This window comes from Mesoplodon bidens, assembly GCF_964165515.1.
Source record: "Mesoplodon bidens genome assembly, chromosome: 11".
NCBI classification, from domain to species: domain Eukaryota; kingdom Metazoa; phylum Chordata; class Mammalia; order Artiodactyla; family Ziphiidae; genus Mesoplodon; species Mesoplodon bidens.
In genome coordinates this window covers 21886635-21909912 of record NC_138167.1, presented here as the reverse complement: position 1 = coordinate 21909912, position 23278 = coordinate 21886635, and the positions used below count along the sequence as shown (strand labels likewise).

Here is a 23278-nt window from a genome sequence, read left to right as displayed (position 1 = left end):
TTAAAATAAGGATAGAAGAGGGGTGAATAAACAGAAAACCTAAATGAAGGTACAGGCACACCTCGTTTTACTGCACTTTGCAGATACTGTGTTTTTTACAAATTGAAGGTTTGTGACAACCCTGCATAGTGCAAGTCTATTGACACCATTTTCCCAACAGCTCACTTCATGTCCCTGCATCACACTGTGGTAATTCTCGCCATATTTCAAACTTTTTCATTATTATTATATTTGTTCCAGTGCTCTGTGATCAGTGATCTTTGATGTTGCTATTGCAAAAAGATTATGACTCACTGAAGGCTCAGATGATGGTTAGCATCTTTTTAGCAATAAAGTATTTCAAAATTAAGGTATGTACATTTTTTAGACATACTGCTATTGCACAGATTATAGTATAGTATAGACATAACTTTTTTTTTTTTGCAGTATGCGGGCCTCTCACTGTTGTGGCCTCTCCCACTGCGGAGCACAGGCTCCGGACGCGCAGGCTCAGTGGCCATGGCTCACGGGCCCAGCCGCTCTGCGGCACGTGGGATCCTCCCGGACCAGGGCTCGAACCCGTGTCCCCTGCATCGGCAGGCGGACTCCCAACCACTGCGCCACCAGGGAAGCCCTAGACATAACTTTTATATGCACTGGGAAACCAAAAAATTCCTGTGACGCACTTTAATGTAATATTAGCTTTATGGCAGTGGTCTGGAAGCAAACCAGCAGTATCTCCAAGGCATGCCTGTCATTAAGTGACAGAGGGGAATAACGTCTGGAAAAGGCAGTGAAGCTCAAATAAACGCCAACCTCACTTCCTAGTTCTAAAATACAGGAGAGAGTGATTAGCTTCCACAGTCCCACTATGGTCATTCCTTCAAATTTAGGTTGACCACATTACAGATCACCTGAGAATTACTGACGTGAGAAAAGAAACTTTTTTCCCCCTATCAAACTGACTTAACCTAATAAATTATTGTACCCACAAAGGAGTCTTGAAGACGTGGAAGAGGTGAGAAGAGAGACACTCTCACAGTTTCATATACTGCTGGTGGGAATGAAAACCTTTCTAAAATGCAATTTGGAAAACTGTATCAAGGGACACAAAGATACTTATATCCTTTGACCCAGAAATTCTATTTCTTTGAGTTTATCCTAGAAATATTAAAGATGTACAGAAAGGCTTTTGTACATAGAAATGAATTAAAATATTTCAACAGTGTAAACCTAAAAACAACCTAAAGGTATCAACAAACAAGGGAACAACTAAAAAACTAGGCTGCAACCATGTGATGGACCACTCTGCAGCTTTTAAATACAATGTTTTCCAATTATTTATGAAAGAGTAAATGCTATATGAAACATTAAATTTTGTAGGTTTTTTGTTTCTTTATTGTTTAAAAATACAGTATATTAATAGAAGATTTAAGGTACACTAAGGCCAACAGGTCAGGAGACAACTGCCAACAAAAAGGTAGACTGCTACACACGGTTCCCAGGAGGAGGGGGCATGCCAGGCCACATGAGGCCACAAGGGAAAGCACCAGGGCCAGTCAGGAGGCAGAGGGAGAGGGCCATCTGTGGGTAAGAGTCTCTACTGTGGTTTCCGTGGGAAGGAATGGGCAAGACAGGCTGAGCAGGTTTAGTTTGGGCTAGTTTGAATGATTTCAGCAGCCTGTGGGGCATCGGGGCTGTCCCTCGTTGTCTGGTATCTGGCCCAGGGGCAATTAGGACAGGTAGACAGTAGCCCAGAGTGTGAGATCCCAATAAAGGAGGTGGCTGGGATGTGGGCTCTGGATTGGCTGGTGTGGTATTTGACAAGCGCACTCACAGGGCTTTACTCTCAATGGGCTGATCCTGGGAGGGGCGGTCCCTCCCGAATCAGCAGGGTCCCACATGTCAAAGCATCAGAATACAGAAAATAAAGAACATGGTGAATGCATTTAGGTGAACACATTTATTTTCCTTAATTTAAAATTATTTGAAAATAAAAATTTTCAAAATTTCTACAACTAACACATACTATTTTTTTTTAATTTAGAAAAAAAAATATTCCCCCCAAAGTTTTGTGTTATGCACAAGCCTTGGGCATTTCTTTGAAAGGATACATTTATACCACTATTTGAAGAGTCATGTATGCGGTCCTTCTTATATATTGTTTTTTAAACCCAAAGAGCAAATACAGACTGCTGACCCCATGAACTTGTTGTTGCTGAAGACATGAGAACATACTGAGCCACTTTCATGGCACATCTTAATGTTTTCTTAAAGATAAGTGACAGGGAGTTTCTAATCAAATGCACAAGAGTCCAGACTGACCCTTGTCCTAAACTGTGTGTGAAAGAGAGGTCTGTTGGCAAAGTATTTAAGGAAGAGTCAAGAAGAAATTTTCCACAGGCGTTACCTGCCTATAGAGGATTCCCTTTGTTGAGGAGGCAGGGAGCGCAGGTAACTGTTCTGATTTCTGGAAGTGGCAGCCACGCTGGGTAACCGATTGAAAGCACCCATCAGGTACCATGTTTAATGCTTTGGAAAGAACTGTGACACCACAGAGTCCATAAAAGGCTGTTGTCTGCGGCAGGGAATAGCCACAGTCTGCCAAAAGCACTGCTTCTTCATGGGGAGTGATGAAGTAACCTGACAACCTGTACTGATTTCTGAGGATTCTCCTAAGGGAAGAACCTCCTGACTGTATGGCCTTCATGGAGCCCAGCTCAAGTTCAGACCCCATTGCAGTAACACTGGTTCCCACACGTGAGCAGCCCATCACCTCACCGACCGTGGGACTGAACGGCCATGAGGCGAACCAGGCACAGCCAAGGGCACTTCTGTGCAAGCTTCCCCACCTCACTGTGTGGCTCCAGGTGAGTGGTTTACCCTCTCTGTGGAGTCCTCATCTGTAAAACAGAGGTTATGATACAGACTAGAGTTCCCTTGCAGAGCTTTGATAAGAAAAAAAATGAGATAAATGTTGAAGCCTCTTGGTATCTATGAAGTTTTGCTGGACAGTAGGTAGGACATTAATTACTTACCTGAATTGGGTAAAATGGGCTTATGGCCACGCAAAAGATCTAAACGGATACCGACGTGCACCTCTCTCTACCCTCACACAAACGGTCAGATTGAATGATGATGTAACTGTTAAAGATGACTGAGGTCCGAGTAAAATTAAGGGGCAGCTACAGAGCTAGATTAAACCAGAAGTATAGTATCAGATAATTCAGATCTCCGCATGAAAATCCTCATGTAATTAGTAAACAAGAAATTTCTCCCGCCGCTTCTGAAGAAGGTAATGTGAGACATTCATCAATAACCAAACACATAATTCAAAACTGTGATCGTTGCTGTGAAAAAAAGCAGTACACTACTCAATATGCAGACCACCAGCAGTATGATCATTGCACAAGCGCTCTGACTATTGCATTTCACTGCTCAAAATTCAACTGTGGCTCCCCACTGAATTTTTTTTAAATTGAAGTATAGTTGACTTCCCATGTTGTTAGTTTCAGGTGTACAGCTCCCCGCTGAATTTTTTTTTTTTTTTTTTTTTTTTTTTTTTTGCGGTTCGCGTGCCTCTCACTGTTGTGGCCTCTCCCGCTGCGGAGCACAGGCTCCGGACGCGCCGGCTCAGCGGCCATGGCTCACGGGCCCAGCCGCTCCGCGGCATATGGGATCTTCCTGGACCGGGGCACAAACCCGTGTCCCCTGCATCGGCAGGTGGACTCTCAACCACTGCGCCACCAGGGAAGCCCCCACTGAATTTAAGATGACATGAAATACAAAGTTTTCAGCCTCCCTACGAGCCTCACTGCATGCCGCTCTCTTACTCGTGACCCAGGCAACAGGCACAAAGCACTAAGTGACAGTCCCCGGTCATGTCACGTTCCTCCCTGGCTCTGCTTCTCTAGGCGTGCTTATGCCTGGAATGCCCTGTTCCCAAATCAGGTTACCATAAACTTACTTGTCAAGACATGTTATCTCCTACAAGAAGCCCTCTCTGACCACTGCCCCCCAAACCTGCCCCCTAACTGGGGCCCCTTCTATGTAATCCAGTAGCACCTTGTAATTGATGACATCATTGGGCTGATCCCACGTCACTGTAATTATCTTGTCACTAGTCAGTCTCTCTCACCAGACACAGCTCCTTGAGGGCAGGGGCCATGTTTGTATTCCCAGCTTAAAACAATCCCTGACCCACCACCCACACTCAATAATTGAGGAAATGACGGATTATTCAATAACTAGTATTAGGTCAATTCCTTACCTATTTGGAAGATATTAGATCTCTATTTCCCGCTATTTACCAAAATAAATTTGTGCTGGATGAATGAGTTAAATGTAGGAAAATAAAATCATAAAAGTATAAAGAAAAAAATAGGTGACTATTTACATAAACTTAAAGGGAGGACTTTCAAAGTACGACGCCAAAGGTTAAAACCGCAAAAGAAATGATTACATTAAAAAGTTAAAATTTCTACATATCAAAAACCACCATAAAATTAAGACAGGAAAAAAACAGGAAAATATTTCCCCAAGCCCTTCCCTCCACCCCAATCCCAGGCAAACAGTGACTTGCTTTTAGTTTTTTAACCACGTTTGCATTTTCTAGATTTTATATAAATAGAATCATATGACATACCCTTGAGGCTGGCCTCTTTCCCTCATAATGATTTTGAGATTCATCCACGTTGTTGTGTGGTTTTATTGCCAATTTGTTTCCCCTTGGGTGGGTATCATGTTTTGTGTATCCACGGAATTCATTTGTTGATGACCATTTGGCTTATTTACAATTTTTGGCTATTGTAAATAAGGCTGCTTCAAATATTCATGTACCAGTCTCTGCTTAGACAAATGTTTTCATTTATCTTGGGTAAATACTTAGACATAGAACATGGGTTGCAAGGTAGGTACATGTTTACATTTTGGGGAAACTGTCAAACTGTGTCCCTAAGCGGTTATGCCATTTCACATTTCCACGAGCAGTGTCTGAGAGTTCCAGCTGCTCCATTCTCACCAACAATTGGCATTGTCAGCCTTTTTAACTTTATCCATTCTAATGAATGGGTTGTGCGATGGATTACATAGTAATCCATGTAATTTTAAGATGTTTTTATTATTTGAAAAGTTTACTTCTTGGAAAGCCAAAAAGTCTCTCTGTAACTTCTTTCCAACATCCCTATGTCTGGTAAGTCTAATAAGTTTCAATTCAGTTGCAAGTACTTGCATACTTACTGTTGTGCAAGGCACTGCATTAGAAGCTAGAGAGGATGCAAGAATAAGTACGACATGGCATTCACCCTCAAAGAGTTCAGTCAGATAAGTATAGAAATAACCCACTACAAGGTGGAACAGAAGGTATCTGGAGAACTCTGGGTCACAGCACTCCATGAAGGCTTCAGGAAGGAGGTGGCATCTCAGATAGTTTGTATATAGTATAGAACCCCTCAAACTTTGGTGGGCAACCATAATATCCCACACTTTTGTCCTAAATTCTTCTCTCCCCTAAGCCAAAACCATGTGATTCTTTCAAACATTACCCATAGTTGCCTTGTCACTAGCCTGGTTGCTCTCTTCTGAACATATTTCGGCTAAAAATACTTTGATGTGTGGTGTGATCAGAACTCAACATCCAAGAATTGTCACCTCCACAGAGAGGAGAGTAGAACTTTGAATGATAATGTTCTGATTATACTTTCATTATGTATAAGACTGCATTAGCTTTTATGTTATACATTGGGCCTTCACTTTTTTTTTTTTTTTTTTTTAAAGGAGATGTTGGGGTTAGGAGTTTATTAATTAATTAATTTATTTTTGCTGTGTTGGGTCTTCGTTTCTGTGCGAGGGCTATCTCTAGTTGTGGCAAGCGGGGGCCACTCTTCATCGCGGTGCGCGGGACTCTCACTGTCGTGGCCTCTCTTATTGCAGAGCACGGGCTCCAGACGCGCAGGCTCAGTAGTTGTGGCTCACGGGCCTAGCCGCTCCGCGGCATGTGGGATCCTCCCAGACCGGGGCTCGAACCCGTGTCCCCTGCATTGGCAGGCAGATTCTCAACCACTGCGCCACCTGGGAAGCCCCGGGCCTTCACTTTAAACTGTTGATTCGGGCTTCCCTGGTGGCGCAGTGGTTGAGAATCTGCCTGCCAATGCAGGGGACACGGGTTCGAGCCCTGGTCTGGGAAGATCCCACAGGCCGCGGAGCAACTGGGCCCGTGAGCCACAACTACTGAGCCTGCGCGTCTGGAGCCCGTGCTCCGCAACAAGAGAGGCCGCGACAGTGAGAGGCCCACGCACCGCGATGAAGAGTGGCCCCTGCTCGCCACAACTAGAGAAAGCCCTCGCACAGAAACAAAGACCCAATGCAGGCAAAATAAATAAATAAATAAATAAAATTTAAACTGTTGACTCATTCATGTAACTTTAGAACTGTAACTGACATTAGAGATGGTCTAGTATAGCTCCTTCTTCTTCCAAGAAAGAAACAGAGTTCCATAGTTGATTAAGTTCCTTGCCCTTTATCATACGGCCAGGCATTGATGGAGGAGGGACTGCTATGGAAGTCTCCTGATTCCCAGGTAGGGATTTTCTGGAGTAAACCCAAATCTGTCTCTTCTACGGGCTGCTGTTAAGTCACATCTTTACCACTTCATACATCTGCATTTTGTTTTACACTTGAGGTGCTGGCCCTTTTTTTGTTGTTAAGTTTAATCTCCTTTGGTATCACCCTATCAACATCTTTTTGGATTCAGAATCTGTCTACCAGCTTGACTAAGCCTCCTTAAAATACGCCATCTGCAAAAGTGACCAGCATGACATTTACATTTTCAAACCAAATGTCTGGCTGGCATGTTGAACAACAACAACAACAAGCCAAAGAGGGAAGAGCAGGGGATTATTCACTGTGACCAAATACAGCACAAAGTGAGAGCTCAAGTCAGAGTCACAGAGGTCAGCAAAAGGCTGACACTAGGGAAGAGATATGAATGGTCAGAGTGGACTCAATCACTCAGCAGATAGGAGAAAGGATCCACTTTGGGGTGGGGAAAGCAGTCTGGGAGTAGGACAGTGAACAATGCAAAGGTGTCAGAGAGCCTCAGGGATTAAGCTGTGTTCGCTGCATGGACTATGTTGGGCCTCCTGGCTTAAAATGGGCCAGAGGGCAATCTGGTTTCCTATACGACACATCCCTGCTACTAGTATGGAGGGGCCAGGGATCTCCCAGGCTTGCTCTGTGCAAAGGCATTTCTATTCCAGAGCACGTGTGAGGTAACATGTGGACTTGCTTACATCGTTCCCATCTGACTAGGTACTAAAAATGGCTTTAAAATAAGCAGGTGCCCTGGATCTCCTGCATGGCATATGCTAAGGCCCTCCATATCTGGTCATGAGGGCGCAGTGCTCAGGGTGGAACACAAACCAATTGTATGGGTGTGAATGGGAGGAGGAGGATAGGAAATTTATGGCTTCTAAACCTTAGAATGAGCTAAAAAAACAGTTCCCCAGTTTGCAGCACAACAGGTACAACACAACAGGTAGAAAGGGCATGGGAGGAAAAGAGCTAGCCAAGTCCCCTACTGGCCTAGTCACCTGGTGAGTGGAACCTGTCAGCTGTGGCCCTGGGACATCCTGCATATTGTACCATCAGTACACACTCATCAAGCTCCTATGAAGCAGACACTGTGCTGTAGGGGCTGAGAATATGATGGTGACCAGAGACCGCTCCTTCATGGAAATGGAAATCTGATCGATCCTCCTGTAATACCTGGGATTCTACCAGGTATTAACCAAAGGCTTGAGTGCTGCTGGTGGTGCGGTGAAATGGAAAAAAAGGACAAATTATTGGGAAAAGGCATCATTTACGCATTTCAGTGAATAAAATCTGGAACGTGATCTTAAATGTTAAGGTTCACAGCCCACTCGCTTGCTGTATGACATTCAATGCCAAAGATGTTATTCCTATAGACATTTAACAGTTCCTAAGTTCGTTCATTTGTTAACAAGTTGTTTCTCATCTGATAGAGTGGGGAAGTGGAAGGTTCTCTTGGCTAATTCTTTATTTACTATTTGATTCAATTATTTACTATTTGATTCAACTACTGTTTGATTGACCTATAGTCAAGAGTACTGCCTTTTAAGTATCTGTTTTGATCTGGAAAAAAACAAACAACTTTTGCTCAAAAAGATAAAAATTACTATAAAATATAAAACCTAAAAATATATACCTGATTTTCTTAATTTGCAATAAAAGGTTAAGAGGAGGGAAAGGGAACAAAAGACATTATCCTGTCCAATTCACTCACCTTACAGTTGAGGAAACTGAGGCTCAGAGTGTGAAACAAGATGCCCAGCTGTGTGTTACACCACAGTTTCAATAAAAGAAACAGAACTTAAATATAGTAGCCTCTTTTGGAGAAACAGTTCTCATGCATGTCCCACTCTCAATCACTACAGAAATTCAAAAACAAAAACAAAAACAAAAGCACTCAATGCCACTGGGGAAGGCAGTCCTCCCTCCCATGAGCTTTTAGCAAGCAAGCGGTGGGTAGCGCTTTTGGGGGAGGTAGTTACACTACTGCAGTAATATACTGAGGAAAGCTATAATCACAGTGGGTCTGGATTGCAGTAAGACATTTTTTTCAAAGATGGAGAGTAGTGGGCTTCCCTGGTGGCGCAGTGGTTGACAGTCCGCCTGCCGATGCAGGGGAAACGGGTTCGTGCCCCGGTCTGGGAAGATCCCACATGCCGCGGAGCGGCTGGGCCCGTGAGCCATGGCCGCTGGGCCTGCGTGTCCGGAGCCTGTGCTCCGCAACGGGAGAGGCCACAACGGTGAGAGGCCCACATACCGCAAAAAAAAAAAAAAAAAGATGGAGAGTAGTGAGCTACTTTAATTCTCCAATATAGCCTTGAGAAGAAAACGGATGAGAAGAGATTTTCGGCAGGAACATCAGTTAGGCAGCGCTCACTGCAGTAAACCAGCCTGGTCAGGAGAGCCATAGAAAAGGGGATTAAGTCACTATGCTGGGCGAGATCACAGCTGCTGCTGCTGTCAGCATCCCCACTTCCACCACCACCACCAATTAAATAATCTTGCACTGAATCTTTACATGCCAGGCACCATGACCTTTGCATACCTTATTTCGTACAATCCGCACAACAGCCCTATGGTGATGGTTTCGCGTACGAGGAAACAGCCTCAGAGGAATGAAGTAACTTGCTGCAACAGTCTTTTTGCCGTGTCAGCTTGGCTGGCTACAGTCCTCAATTCACTCGGTCAGATACGAATCTAAGTGTTGCTGTTGAAGGTATTTTGTAGATGTGATTAAACTCCATAATCAGTTGACATTAATAGGGGTGACTGTCCTAGATTAGGGTCGGGGTTAGAGTATGGCTAGGGTTATCTGGGGTTATCCTAGATGATATGGGTGGGCCTGATTTAATCAGTTGAAAGGCCCTAAAAACAGAGCTGAGGCTTCCCTGAAGAAGAAACTCTGCCTATGGACAGCTGCTTTGGTCTGTGCCTGAGAGCTCCAGCCTGTCTTTTCTGATGGCCCATCCTACGAATTCCAGGCTTGCCTGGCTTGCTCCCACATTTGCATAAGCCAATTCCTTGTAATAAATCTCTTAATATACATATCTCCTACTGGTTCAGCTCCTCTGGTTGAGCCCTGACTGGTACACATGCCAAAGATCACACAAGTATTAGGTGAAAGAGCTCACATTCTTCCAAAGCCAAAAGGAGGCCAGTATTCCACACTCCCTCCCAACAGAAGTTCAGTTTTAGACATCAGAACATCACAGAAATGGCACCTCATCCAGAGGTCTAGCAGGCTTTGAAGAAAAGGATAAAAGCTCTGGAGGCCAGTCTGCCTGGGTTCAAATCCTGGTTCTGCTACTTACTATGCAAACTTTACCTTGGGCAATGTACTTAAAATCTCTGTGTCTCAATTTCTTCCTCAGAAACATGGAACAGTAATAGTACCAACTTTACAGATTTGCTGAAGATTCGTGAATCATACCATGTCAAGCATTTAGACAACTAGCACATAGTAAATCCTCAATAAAGGTTAAGAATTATTCACTCTTTAGAAGAGCCAAAAAGTGAGAATGATCCATGCTAAGCTTTTGAAATGGGGCAAAGGGGGAAGAGAAACACCCATGATGACTCTAAGGAAATCGGAGTCATGGGAAACCACGCAGTTATGATGCAGAATATAATCAGAGTGATATAAGCACCTAAGAATGCTTCCCTGACAACGACTGTTGCAGAAAAGGCCAATCTTTCAGAGGCATTATAACCTAATCCAGGGATGGCAAAAGCAAGCAAAAGCAGTTCATTCAGAATTTGTTCCACACGGAAACAGAAAATTCCCCTGACCTGGTCCAGGCCTGATTGATCCTCATGCATAAGAATGCAGGGTTCAGCATTTTCAGTATCAGCAGTCTTCTCCAAAACTCACAGAAACATATTTAGATTTTGATGGGCTACCCCACATCATTGTTATACAGGAAAATACAACGCTTGCAGGTTATGAGTACATAGGAAACACACTATAGGCTATTATCATGATGAATAAGTCAGGTATGATTTGATATGCAAAATTCGATACAGAACCTACAAAAGATATCATGGTTCCTCACATCTGAAGTATCAACAGAGTAAGACACCTTCAGTTAACTTTGGGAAAAAAAAATTTGTCAGTGTTCACAAAAATATTTGTGTATCTCTTCACCCAATGGTGATTATTCTAGAAAGAAGAAGACCCTTTAAAAGGGGGTGGGGGGGAGAAGCACTGCCACTGCAACAGGAAAACGCTAAAGTCCTAAAACTGAAACACAATATGAGTCTTAAAAGTAATAAAATTCAACATGACATTTATGACTTTAATATTATCTACAGATAACATACCATAGTTATAATGATGATCAGAATCTAAAGCTGCCTTTGGGCTCTTCCTAAACAAATAGCTAACACAAAATTATTTTAAAACCTTTTGATAAAGAATTCGGCCTAGATGTCTTCTAAAATTTGAGGTGTGAATTCAAACGTCCTTCTAAGATCAGCCTGCTTGGTTTGCGACCACGTCCCAGAGGTGGCAACGGTTACCGCTGCTGAAAGGAACTGACAAGCCAAAAGCTCTAGTTGAACTCAAGTTGAAAAGTAAAGAAAAGAGAATTGTCCTAAAGAAACCACTAGCCCCAGGATGCCTGGAAAATTGAGTGTGGTCTCTCTTTTCTAGGTCAGTGCTGTTGCCTGGATGACTCATTCCAGAAGAGACGGCCTCCCTACAATGCAATATGGTTTGTCTCCCTGGTAGTGTAAGCGCTGCCTACCTTTGGGTACCACGTAACTCAGAGAGGAAATCCAATACTCCAACCAGGGAGCTAGGAAGAAAGACAAATGTAGAGCCGGAGATTGCGTTCAACTTTTTCAGTAAAAACTATTCTCTACATTTTGACAGAACAATTACTAATCTTCACTATCTTCTATGCCTTTAAACATATATTGATCTCTGCTGTGAAAAGCATTCAATTTCAGTTCTGCTCATGCTATGCTGATCTCTCTTTTACAATCTGTATTTCTATAAAATACATATGGCTTTGGTACCGTCTAGGCTCAACAACAACCTCTTCTCCCTATATTCTCCTCTCCTAAGAAAAAAAGATGCAGAGGTATTTTGATATATATAAGAGCTTCTGCTTTCAAGTAACTTCTATGCCAGAGACCCTCTGCACGGTGTCTGAATCAAAATAAGAACATCTTCTGATGGTACCACACACAGGTGTTTCCAGGAGTGCTCTTTTCACATTAGAAACATGTTCTCACTTGCACGGCAATGGATTCCTTTTGGTTTATAAACCTTCACTGTTTGTTTTGGAAGTCAAGGTTGAGAGCCTGGTGCAGCCCTGTCCCACAGCAGGCCAGGAGCACCTGTCCATAGGAGGGGCACATCAGTGACGGGGACAGTGGAACAACACAGGTCATTACATTGAACAGATGATGGAAGTCCAGGAACCTGCTTCTCAACTGGCTGCAATGGGAATAAATGAAATAGCACTAGTGATGCTTTTCAGAAGAAAGAATGTGAAATGGATTTAAAGATATAGGCAGCTACTTTTTTTCAGGGAAAAGAGGATGAGAGAAAGTAGTGTCCCAGGTGTACTTGGAGTGAAGGCTAAGACCATACAACTAATCATCTGCCAAGAACCAGGACCTCTGATTTTTTTCTTTCTGATCAGAAATATGCCACAAGTAGCCTTTCAGGGTGATACAAAAGCTCTCTTGCTGGCCAGGGACCAAAAAGAAGATGCATGGATCTTTCCTTTTGGAGAGAAGGCAAATCACCAGCCTGTAACTCAGGCTTTCTGTGTTAACTGTCCTGCCGCATCATAGGCGTGGGAGGGGAAGCCCTCAGTGGCACTAACAAGACAACGACGGGTCAGTTCTTCCTTTTCCACTTTTCCTGGCCAGACCCAAAGGATCTTAGCAGCAGTTTTTCCAAGCACATCACTGACAATTTTCCATATCCATACCTAGTCTCTGACCTGGATGACCCTCTTCTGGGCTGCCTCCACAAGAGTTATCTAGTCATCAATAATAAACTTGACCTCTTCTCTAAAACCCTTCTCTGAGTCCCTCCCCCACAAACTAGATATAATTTTTCCCAACTTTGGGTGAGGAGGCTCACTCCTAGCAGTTAAACTATAGATTTTGCTAAGGTCTATCTTATATGACACATCAGGCTTTTCACCTCACCTAATACATCTTATAAGCTCTTTAACCGTTTTGCTTGCTTTATCCATTTCTTTATCTCTGTTTGCCTAGAACAGTAGTACGTATGTACTGAATGGATACTTTATGAATGAACCAGCCCTGCCTGTACCTCAAACCAATATTCACTTAAAATCAATAAAACTTGGGCTTCCCTGGTGGCGCAGTGGTTGAGAGTCCGTCTGCCGATGTAGGGGACACGGGTTCGTGCCCCACTCCGGGAAGATCCCACATGCCGCAGAGCGGCTGGGCCCGTGAGCCATGGCCACTAAGCCTGCACACCCAGAGCCTGTGCTCCGCAACAGGAGAGGCCCACGTACCGCAAAAAAAAAAAAAAAAAAATCAATAAAACTTGATTAGGTACTCCACAGGTACAAGGAATTGAAGATTGTAAAGATGATCAAGAACCAACCCTGTTCTCCTAGGAATGTGCCACCCAAGGATGGAGCTAAGATGCATACATACTCCGTGGCAAGCAGGCACACCTGCCTGCCTATGTTCTCATAGGCACACCAAAATCTACAGTGTGGAAATAGAAGGGGAGAATCATTTCCATCTAGGGATGGGGGAAGTTCTGGGAAGTGTTCATGAGAAGAAGAAAAATCATTTGTTGAACATCAGATTTCACTACATAGTTTGGAATCATCTCATTTAATTCACCATAACTCTCCAAGGTAGGTAAATTTTTAACCCCCATTTTATAGATGAGGAAATTGGGGCTCAGAGAAGTTAACTAATTTGGCCGAGGTCACATAGCTAGTATACAAACTCGCACTCACACTCCCAATGGCCTGGCTCCAAAGCTTGTGCTGATTTTCCTACATCACATCTTCTGTTCCACAGGCAGATGAAACATAGTGATTCCTGAGCTCGGCCTTCAAGACTCCTACAGGCCCATCTGGAGGGAGGGCAAGACAGTCCAGGAGCAGCGAACAGCCTAAGCAGAGGCCTGGACGTGGGACCGTTTAAACCGTATGGGGAAAGGCACACAACTGAGTCTAGTACGTGTAAGGGAGACACAGTGGAGATGTTTTGGAAGAGAAAGTCGATGGATGTTTCTCTACTTTCCCTGTAATAGGCTCAGAATATACAGTAAAGCATACTTCTTACCTAAGTAAAAATATTAATAAAATATTGTAAGTGAAACATTTGGAATGTATTGGAAATTGCTGTTTTATAGCAATCATCTTGACCCTCAACTGTAAGTATCCTATCATGCAAACCATGTTGAGAGGAAGAATGAGTCTCTATGTCCTTTTCCTTCAGTCTTCGTTGTTTTTCTCTCTCTGTAAAGGTACTATCTAGAGATTTAAATCATAAGATTAAAGACTAGAGAAACGAAATACCAGTAATTTACTTAGATAAATGACAAATTTCTTATCATGCCAACCAACATTTAAGTATTTTCAAATGAGAATTTTAACATTATATAACTGGACTGATTTAAATATTTTAATTCGTTTTAAAATATTTTAAGGTTAAAAATTGGAGGCTGGGTAAAGGAGATATTATAGCCTAAAGTGATATAACACTACGTGTCAGAGACCAGTAAATGTGACTTCACCCGAGTAAGAGAAGAAAACTGGGTGGGGAGCGTGTACAGCCAAGTGCTTCATAAATTAGCAGTAACTATCCAGAAACACTACGCACTACTGCAGAGAACATCTTTCACCTGGGGTCGCAGCTCCACTAAGAGCTTAAATTGTAGGTTCTTCTAAGTTCTCAGAGCCTCCTGCCACCCAGAAGGAGAGAGGCATTGGGTGAAGCAGGGGGTACAGAAGGGCTGAGATTTGGGGGGAGCCACTCCATATAGCAGACTTGAAAAAACCAGAGCAAGAAATCACTGTCTCAAAGCAAAGGCAGATGGCTCAGGTACACTTGTCTCCTGCAGGGCACCTGGCTCACGGAGCCCCTGGTGATGCTGAAGCTGACCCAGATCCCAGGCACCTGCGTTACTCAGCTGTCGTGGTGGAAAACTGGAGGTCTTCAGCTCAATGGGGCAACTGAAATCAGGGCTATAGAATGAAATGTTATCACCTTGTTTATGATGTCCTGAACATTATGTAAAGGATCACCTTGTTTATGATGTCCTGAACATTATGTAAAGGATCACCTTGTTTATGATGTCCTGAACATTATGTAAAGGGTCACCTTGTTTATGATGCCCTGAACATTATGTAAAGGGTCACCTTGTTTATGATGCCCTGAACATTATGTAAAGGATCACCTTGTTTATGATGTCTTGAACATTATGTAAAGGATCACCTTGTTTATGATGCCCTGAACATTATGTAAAGGATCACCTTGTTGATGATGTCCTGAACATTATGTAAAGGACATTTCGAAAGGATGCTCTAATCAATGTTCACTGAACAGAAAAAGATCATGCTTTTTAGAACCAGGAAGCCTTTCCACAAGGAAAAAAAATACACTGAAATCACTGTATTTACGAATATTTTGGCTTTCCCATATATTTTAAACATTAAATTCCTTTTTTTTTTCCCGGAGTCAAACTTTGATGGGTCGGGGCTTCCCTGGTGGCGCAGTGGTTGAGAGTCCGCCTGCCGATGCTGGGGACACGGGTTCGTGCCCCGGTCCGGGAAGATCCCACATGCCGCGGAGCGGCTGGGCCCGTGAGCCATGGCCGCTGAGCCTGCGCGTCCGGAGCCTGTGCTCCGCAACGGGAGGGGCCACGACAGTGAGAGGCCCGCGTACCGCAAAAAAAAAAAAAAAAAACTTTGATGGGTGGCAGTCCCTACCCTCCCTCCCTTCTCTCCCCCATCTCCCCTCACCGCCATCCCTCCTCAGCCCTCCCCCCTTTCCCCAGTGCTCCTTTTCTTACTTGCCCATCCCCTCCTCCGCCTCGTTCTCCCTCATCTCCTCCCCCTGTCCTCCCCTTTACACCCTTTCTCCCCGGCTACTTCCCTCTCTCTCCTCCTCTCTCCTTACTCCATCCCTCCTCTCCTCACTCCTCCTCCCCCTTCTCTCTGTTCCTCTCTCTTTCCTTACCCTAAAACATGTGAAAAGTAATTTTAGTCCATCCTGGTTTATCCTGAGTAATGCACGTCAGGCTGAAACTCTGCCTAAGGATCTAGGCCAGGAAAAGGAGTTTATGCAAAGTTGATTAGGACATGACTTTTGAAGTCACGAATGACAAAAATGAACTTAGGCCACTATAACTGCAAAAGTGCACAAAAATGAACTTAAGCCACTATAACTACACCTCGAAAGAGTTGGGTCTGATAACATCACAGGTGAGAACATGGGACGGTAAAAGATGGGGGGTGGAGGGAAAGAAGGTGAGAAAGCTGCGCCTCAGATGCCTAGACTGAAGAGCAAGTCTGGCAGTCAGTCCTGGGAAATGTGCTGCTCCCCCAAGATTGCCTGCTTCCTAACTCCAAGGATTCTGGAATCAGTTACCAGGAGGACGCCCAGGCACTCGACAGCTTGCTTAATCTTGGTGTTTACCATAAGCCTGTCAAAAACAAGTGAGCAGGCAATTATGTACCAGCTGAGTTTTGGTGGCCATCTTCAAAACCAGGCCCCCAGCTTTTTCAGCAGTGGAACCAAACCATAGGGAGGTTTCTCCATACACCAGTCTTAGATTTTTTTTTTTTTTTTCTGGCCCCGCTGCACAGCATGCAGGATCTCGGTTCCCTGACCAGGGATTGAACCCGTGGCCCCTGCAGGGGAAAGGCAGAGCCCTAACCACCAGACCTCCAGGGAATTCCCAGATTTTTATTTTACCGTGAGGGCCTGAATGTCAAATTGCCTAGGAAAAAGGAATCTGCAAGGATTTTGTGCCAGGGAAAAAAACCATGGCCCTGGATTCTGACATAGAGAATTCTGTTTTGTTTTAGTTTTTTTCTCCAGGAATGGGAGAACTTGTAACAATATTCTTTTTCTTCCTCTTTAGATAAAGAGGGTGTCTGGAAGTGAGCACACTGCTCATCAACCATCCAGCCAGACAGGAAAGAAAGGAGAGCAGCCCAGGCAGCAGTCACAGATTTTAACTTCAGGTTTGTCCATTTCTGGCTAGAGCCTCAGTTTTCTCACCTCATCTATGAAAGGGAGATAACATCTCCTACAACACAGGGCTGCTGTGAGGCCACAGAAGGTCTCCCTCATGAAATGCCTGGCACATAATAGGACCTCAATAAATGCTGGCCCTTCCGGGCCCCCGTGGAAACTTTGCTCCTCTTACCTAAGAAAGATTAGTGTTGATCACTCCCAAGTTAACATCTGGTATTCAGCTAAATATCAGTAAACTTTGTCCAAATACTTGTCATAAGACTTACCTGGTGAAAGCCCTGTTTTGAATTGGTAGGTATATTTTCACATCTCTTTTTTTCAGAAAAGCCCAAATATTCTTTCAATTTGGCCAATTTCAGCTTGTGTGCAACAACACTTTCTTAATAGACTAAATGAGATTCATTACTTTCACAAAGCAAATTGAAGCTGTAAATTAATAACTATATTAAGCTAATATTTACGGCATACTTACTATTTCCCAAGAACTGAGCTAAGCACTTTATAGGTATTTAAATATATTCATCTCATTTAATCGTCACAATCCTATAAGACAGATACTATAATTATCCCATTTTACAGATGAAGAAACTAAGGCTAAATAGCAATAATTTAACCCAGGTGACAGAGTAAAGGGGCACAGTTCAGTCACAGCCAGAGCAGAGAGGATGTCTGAGCTTAAAACGATGCATACTGCCTTCTCTTTTCAAACCAGTGCTTACTCACATCTTCATATCGTCCAGAAAGACTTCAAATATTCACATGACAGAATTTTAGAAATCTCCGCATGATCCAAATCCCCACAAGTGTATTAGATTTTTCAAAAGCACCTCTTCTCATGATGCTGCATTTCAGAGAAGAATCTAAACTCATCACAATATTCCAAAAGGAAAGTGGAGATTTAATAAACTGCTTCCCTGAACTTCTCTCTGCCAGTCTTCCTTTAGCTATTTCTATGTTTTTTTCCTGCCTCCTGTTCGTCTTAAGTAACAAATATTTTATGATCAGCCCATAATTATGAGTAGTCATACGAAAGAGACCGCCAGTGAATACCAGAGAGAGGAAAAAGACGTAGCAACGCTTCCAGCTCGTCACAAAAACTCCAAAGAAATATAAAACGAAACAAACCAATTCCACTGATGGCTTTCCTAAAGCTGTAGTGGCACAAGAGCCGCCTCTCGCTGACAGAGAGCTGTTGCGATGCAATCTGTGGTTTTCGAGAGTAAGAAGTGCGGGGAGCCCTGCCTCCCCGCGCTCGTCTGCCGCTGGGCAGTTTTTGAAGAAGGGAACAGAAGTGAGTATTTCCAGTTCAGAGGGGATGGGCTCGCAGAGGCCGAGCTCCTTTAATGGCTGCTGGCAACTGGTTTATACACGGGAAAAAACGAAATCTAAGAAGTCCGCACAGCAGTCCCTGCAGACTGCGAAGTGAACGCCCAGTGGTGGGCGGGGGCAGGCTGCTCGCCATCACAGGGTGGATGGTCCCTCGCCAGCTCACCTTCGCCGACACGTCCGGCCCGGGGCCAAGAAACTGGGCTGCTGGCAGTCCGAAAGCCGGCGGCAATCGCGGGCGTCACTCCCCGCCTCCCGCTCTCGGGGAGGATGCGCGGGGCAACGCACCGCACCTGTACCGCAAGGGACGACCTTGGCCCCGGAGCCCATCGCAGGTGATGCCGGGCCGGAGGACAGCTCCCTCGCAAAGTGCGCCCACCTGGCGTCGCCGTGCCGGCCGCTCGCCCCCCAGCCCGACCCGGGAGCCCCTAGGGCATCGGGCGCCGCTCCCGCAGCTGGAGCCACGCGCCCGCAGCCTCACCTCTCGCCGCCTCCTCCTCTTCCGCCGCCATCGCAGGAGCCACCCGGCCGGCTCCGCAGCCCCGGGGCCGGCAGCATGGAGAGCCCCGGGCTCGCCCTGCGCCGGCCCAGGCGGCGGTCCCGGGGGTGAGGGCGCGGGCACACGCGGGGCTCTGCCCGGTGCCGCGGCGGCCGCCACTACAGCCCCCGGGCGCGCGGCCAGCGGAAGCCGCGGAACGTGCGGCGGGGATTCGCCCGCCCGCGGGGGTCTGGGCGCCGCCGGACCGGGGGCGGGAGAAAGGGACGGCGCGCAGGGCGGAGCCACGGCGTCCCCGCCCCGCCCCTCCGACCCCTGCGGCGGGAGGTAAAGTGCGTAGAGGCCCGCGACAAAGCCCCTTGAGGCTTTCTGGAAACCGGCCTCTTTAAAACAGGTTTCCCTGATCACTTTCAGATCAGTCGTCTGCCCATTCCGGAGGTTGGAGTTGTTTCCCTTGAGGGGGGAAAGGTAAAGGATGGACGCAGATCATTGCATGGCGGGGGTTACGGGGCCGGGGGCGTAGGGGTGCGTGGGAGGGGGTTCCGGGGGGAGCTGGAAGGGGGACTTCTCCGGCCCCTTCTCTTTTCTGACGTGGAAGGGCTTAGCTGCAAAGACGAGGGTACGATGACAGAGGGGTGTCACCGAGGAGGCGCTTTGGGATACTGCAACGGTTGTTGTGAATCCAGAAGCAAGATCCTTTGCGGATCACTTGACAGCCCCTCATCGTATGCCGAATACGCTGGTTCGCTCCCCGCCCACGGGACCCTAGGGTTACTTGGTCACAGTTTGTCTAGTAGAGGTAGTGGAGAAAAGGAACTGCAGAGGAAACACCAAAGCTTTGCATCAACCAGGCTAAATCTATTAGTCTTCCTACCAGGACTCTTCATTACAGCGTAGAAACTAGCTGCTTTTTGTGTCCTGAGGGCTACTTAGGACCGAACCTGGAGGGGGCGTTGGACGCGTGTTCCCGACGGAAATAGGCAAGACCCGGAGAAACTGTTGCGCTTAAGGTGGACACGGGGACTTTATCCTGCTGGAGGTGAAAGGAGAAGCTGCTCTCAGTAACACACACCGAGACACATCCCTAATCAAAACCATTCTTGAAACATCCCAGCCCTAGCCTTGACTTGGAACTCTACCCCAAATGCACCAACACCAACGTATGTTGTCAGCTCAGAAAGAAAAATTCCACACAGAGCCTGGCAGATACTCCTGCAATCTGGCTTAGGTTTCCCTGAACCCGTTCAAACCCTGGCTTCCCAGACAAGTGTACACTGTTCGGAGGTGGTTTTCCAAGATTGGGAGGCTAAGGGGACATTCTCAGACCCACACATGTTGAGTGCCACCTTAATGGTGAAGTGGAATTGCTAGGATCCTGGTTACAATGTACACTACAGACTGTGTATACACTCTTGCTTACAAAGCATTTTTCCCTTTATCATCTCATGTGAGCCTCACAACAACCTTTGTGAGGTGGTTGAACACCTATAATTCTTGTCTTCCCAGTAGGCAAACGGAGGTTCAGAAATGAGTATTTTGGCCAGGATCACTCAGTAGATGGTAGAAGCCAGATGGTAAAAGTCCGATCTCCTTAGGAGTTCATAGTGGCATTATAAGCTTGCCGGTGAATTACTGCAGTCCTCATTTCTTAGAAATGATGATTCACTTCCACCAAAAGCCTGAGAGCAAGAGAAAAGAATCCAGAACCTAAACATGATAGCAGGAAGTATAACACACAAGGGGAACAGACCCACCGGATTCCTTGGGGCAAATCATTCTCATAGTTTAACGTGTGTTCCCCCAACTGTTCAAGTTTAAATTCTACTTTCTAGTTTTTCTTTATGCTCTGGAGCTTTACATTCTAAGGCATGGTTTGTTTTTTTTTTTTCAAGAGTGGTTATACCTCCTAGGATAAGGCAGAAATACACAGTCACACAATATCTTGACAGATGGATAGGAAATTCATCTCTCATTTCCAACTATTGGTCTTCTTATATTTTCTCCTCGGGCAAAATGTAAGAAAAGTGATTTGGAACATAACTTGTAGAGTGCATGGTATAGTTTCTTCTGGTCAATGTGGTTTCCTTGCCAAAAGCCCAGGAATAGGTTTGCTCTTTAGGAATTATTGCTAATCCTAGGAGGAACTTAAGTTTGTTCAGTAATTTGCTTCACTGCCAAGTACTCAGGCAAGAACAGGACTGGCATTAGGAACCAGTCTCACACACTATAAATTCCTCTTCTTGTCCGCCTCCTGCTGGGATTGTAACAATGTAATTTAGTTGGGGGGACTCTTTAAGTTCACTTAGATATTTCTGTTGGTCCAGGACAAAAAACAAATCCACCTGCTTCAGAGTGTAGTTAAACTGAAGACACCATTTCCAGTGATGCATAAAAGTAAATAACTACCCATTAGTGAGCTCCCAAGTGACTGAGAAAATAAACTATTAATATTTAAAACTACCCTTTCTTCCCCATCACTCTGCCACCCCCGGCGTTTTATGGACGGTGAATACTGGGGAAGATTCTTGGATTTGCTGAGCAGGTTGATGAGAGGGAGCGCAGTTAGGAGAAACAGGGGTGCCAAATGTGCTTAGAGGGATAGATGGGCCTCTAGTGGGCTTCTGGAATGGGAAAGATTGGCTTGGGCTTGGCCTGTGGAGGTGAGAAGCAGAGAAGGTAATTGCAGGAGGGTGTGCTCATCAGAGAGAGGAAAAGAGGTGGTGGCAGCTGCCACAGGGAGGGAAATCTGAGAAAGATTTCTTTTTTTTTGCGGTACACGGGCTTCTCACTGTTGTGGCCTCTCCCGGATGCGCAGGCTCAGCGGCCATGGCTCACAGGCCCAGCCGCTCCACGGCATGTGGGATCTTCCCGCACCGGGGCACGAACCCGTGTCCCCTGCATCGGCAGGCAGACTCTCAACCACTGCGCCACCAGGGAAGCCCTTGATGATGTTTTTGAGGTCCTAAATTTACTCTGGAAGGTCCCTATATTGTGTCTTAGTTTTACACGATACTCATTTTCCTTATTGTTGAAACCATTTTTACTTTCATCTTCTGATACTTGCAGTCAAAAGCACCCAATTTGTCACTTGCTTCCCATGTGTTTTTCTGAGGTCTAGAAGCATACGAGGTAATTTGCAATGAAGCATGCTCTGTGATTTGGGAGCTGACTGGACTTGATCCAAGAGCAATTTATTACCTGTTTGGGTAAGTCATGCTCATCTTCATGTTCATCACCTGTAAAATGATAGTAATTATTTTATTTCGCAGATTAATAGTGAAAACCAAAATGAATAAGGTGAGAGCATTTTGTACACCAATGTAAGTTCTTTTAATCACAAGATGCTTTTTTTTTTTTTTTTTTGTGGTACGCGGGCCTCTCACTGCTGTGGCCTCTCCCGTTGCGGAGCACAGGCCCCGGACACGCAGGCTCCGGACGCGCAGGCTCAGCGGCCATGGCTCACGGGCCACGTCGCTCCGCGGCACGTGGGATCCTCCCAGACCGGGGCACGAACCCACGTCCCCTGCATCGGCAGGCGGACTCTCAACCACTGCGCCACCAGGGAAGCCCCACAAGATGCTTTTGAAAGAAGGTATATGTGGAGAGGAGTCCAAGTTTGCTCCAGTGTCCAAATTTTGATACTCAATGTTTTCACCATTTTGTCTTAACAACAGCAGTACTGAAATAATGTCAGGGAACAGTTGGGAGCACAACTAGGATGAACAGGATTCTGATTGGCTCCCTCTGAGCTCAGCAGAAAGAGTATCATGATCAATGATCAGTGTCTCCCATGGGTCAGATGTGGTGGTACCTGGATACCTGGGGCACTTATATCACTCATTTCCATACTATTTTCAGGCATTTTCAATTTAAATTTGAGGCATTTTAGATTTCACTTCTGCCTGCCAATTGGTTTTGGCCTAGTAGGTGGGGTAGCTGTATATAAACCTGTACAACTATCTTAATTGTTTAAACACAATTGAAACTTAAAATATTTATTTTGTTTTTGATGTAATCTTTAAGTATAAAAGTTGGATACATTTACAAAATAGTCTTTCTTGAGTTTTGGATAATACCTATCTCAAAACTTGAAAATATAACCAAAAAACCTCACCAGCAGAAATATTATAAACATAGTTTTTATTCTTTTCTTACCTTCAAGGAAAAAGGCCTCATGCCACCAAAACACTTCTTTGAAACTCAGTAACTGAAGACAGAACTCGATAGCCTGGTGGTTATTTTTCCAGACAACTGAATAATTTATATTGCTTTAAAAAAATAACTAAGATCTCTTTTTATTATTTCAGACCTTTTTAAAACAGCAATATCTCCCTCACTTTTTTTCATAAAAATCTAAAATATCTCTAGTAGTCCTAAGTGTCTTGTACTTATATTTGTTCCAAGTGTTTGTTTCATTAAAAGTTTCCAGAAATAAGTGCACTTCTATAGAGAAAATAAAATTTAAATAAAGACAAGAGGAAATAATCCTGGTTGTAGCAAAATGGTTATTTTGAATGTTCTCAGTCTTAGCAATTCAAAGAGAGAGTGTGTTTGGTAGGCAGGGACCTACCTCTCTACTGATTAAAATCTCAATTTGTTTATTTGTAGATCATTGATAGATGGATAGCTGTTTCTCCTACCAGTAGATACTGATGGGTTGATTGTCTAAAGGTT

The 23278-nt window shown here is 44.8% G+C and overlaps 1 protein-coding gene across 4 annotated transcripts in view; it reads right to left on the bottom strand.

Moving 5' to 3' along the window:
* BMAL2 (basic helix-loop-helix ARNT like 2) overlaps positions 1-18819 on the bottom strand; it is a 102181-nt gene extending 83362 nt beyond the window's left edge. The window contains exon 1 of one of the 4 annotated variants that reach the window (XM_081248994.1): positions 18590-18819. In XM_081248994.1, coding sequence (XP_081105120.1) covers positions 18590-18620 — 31 coding nt within the window. In that variant the 5' untranslated portion in view covers positions 18621-18819. Of the gene's footprint in view, positions 1-13529; positions 13586-17907; positions 17978-18589 lie in introns of those variants that run through there. The other 3 variants (XM_081248993.1, XM_081248995.1, XM_081248996.1) reach the window with 3 other exon arrangements.
* Positions 18820-23278: the final 4459 nt, after the last annotated feature.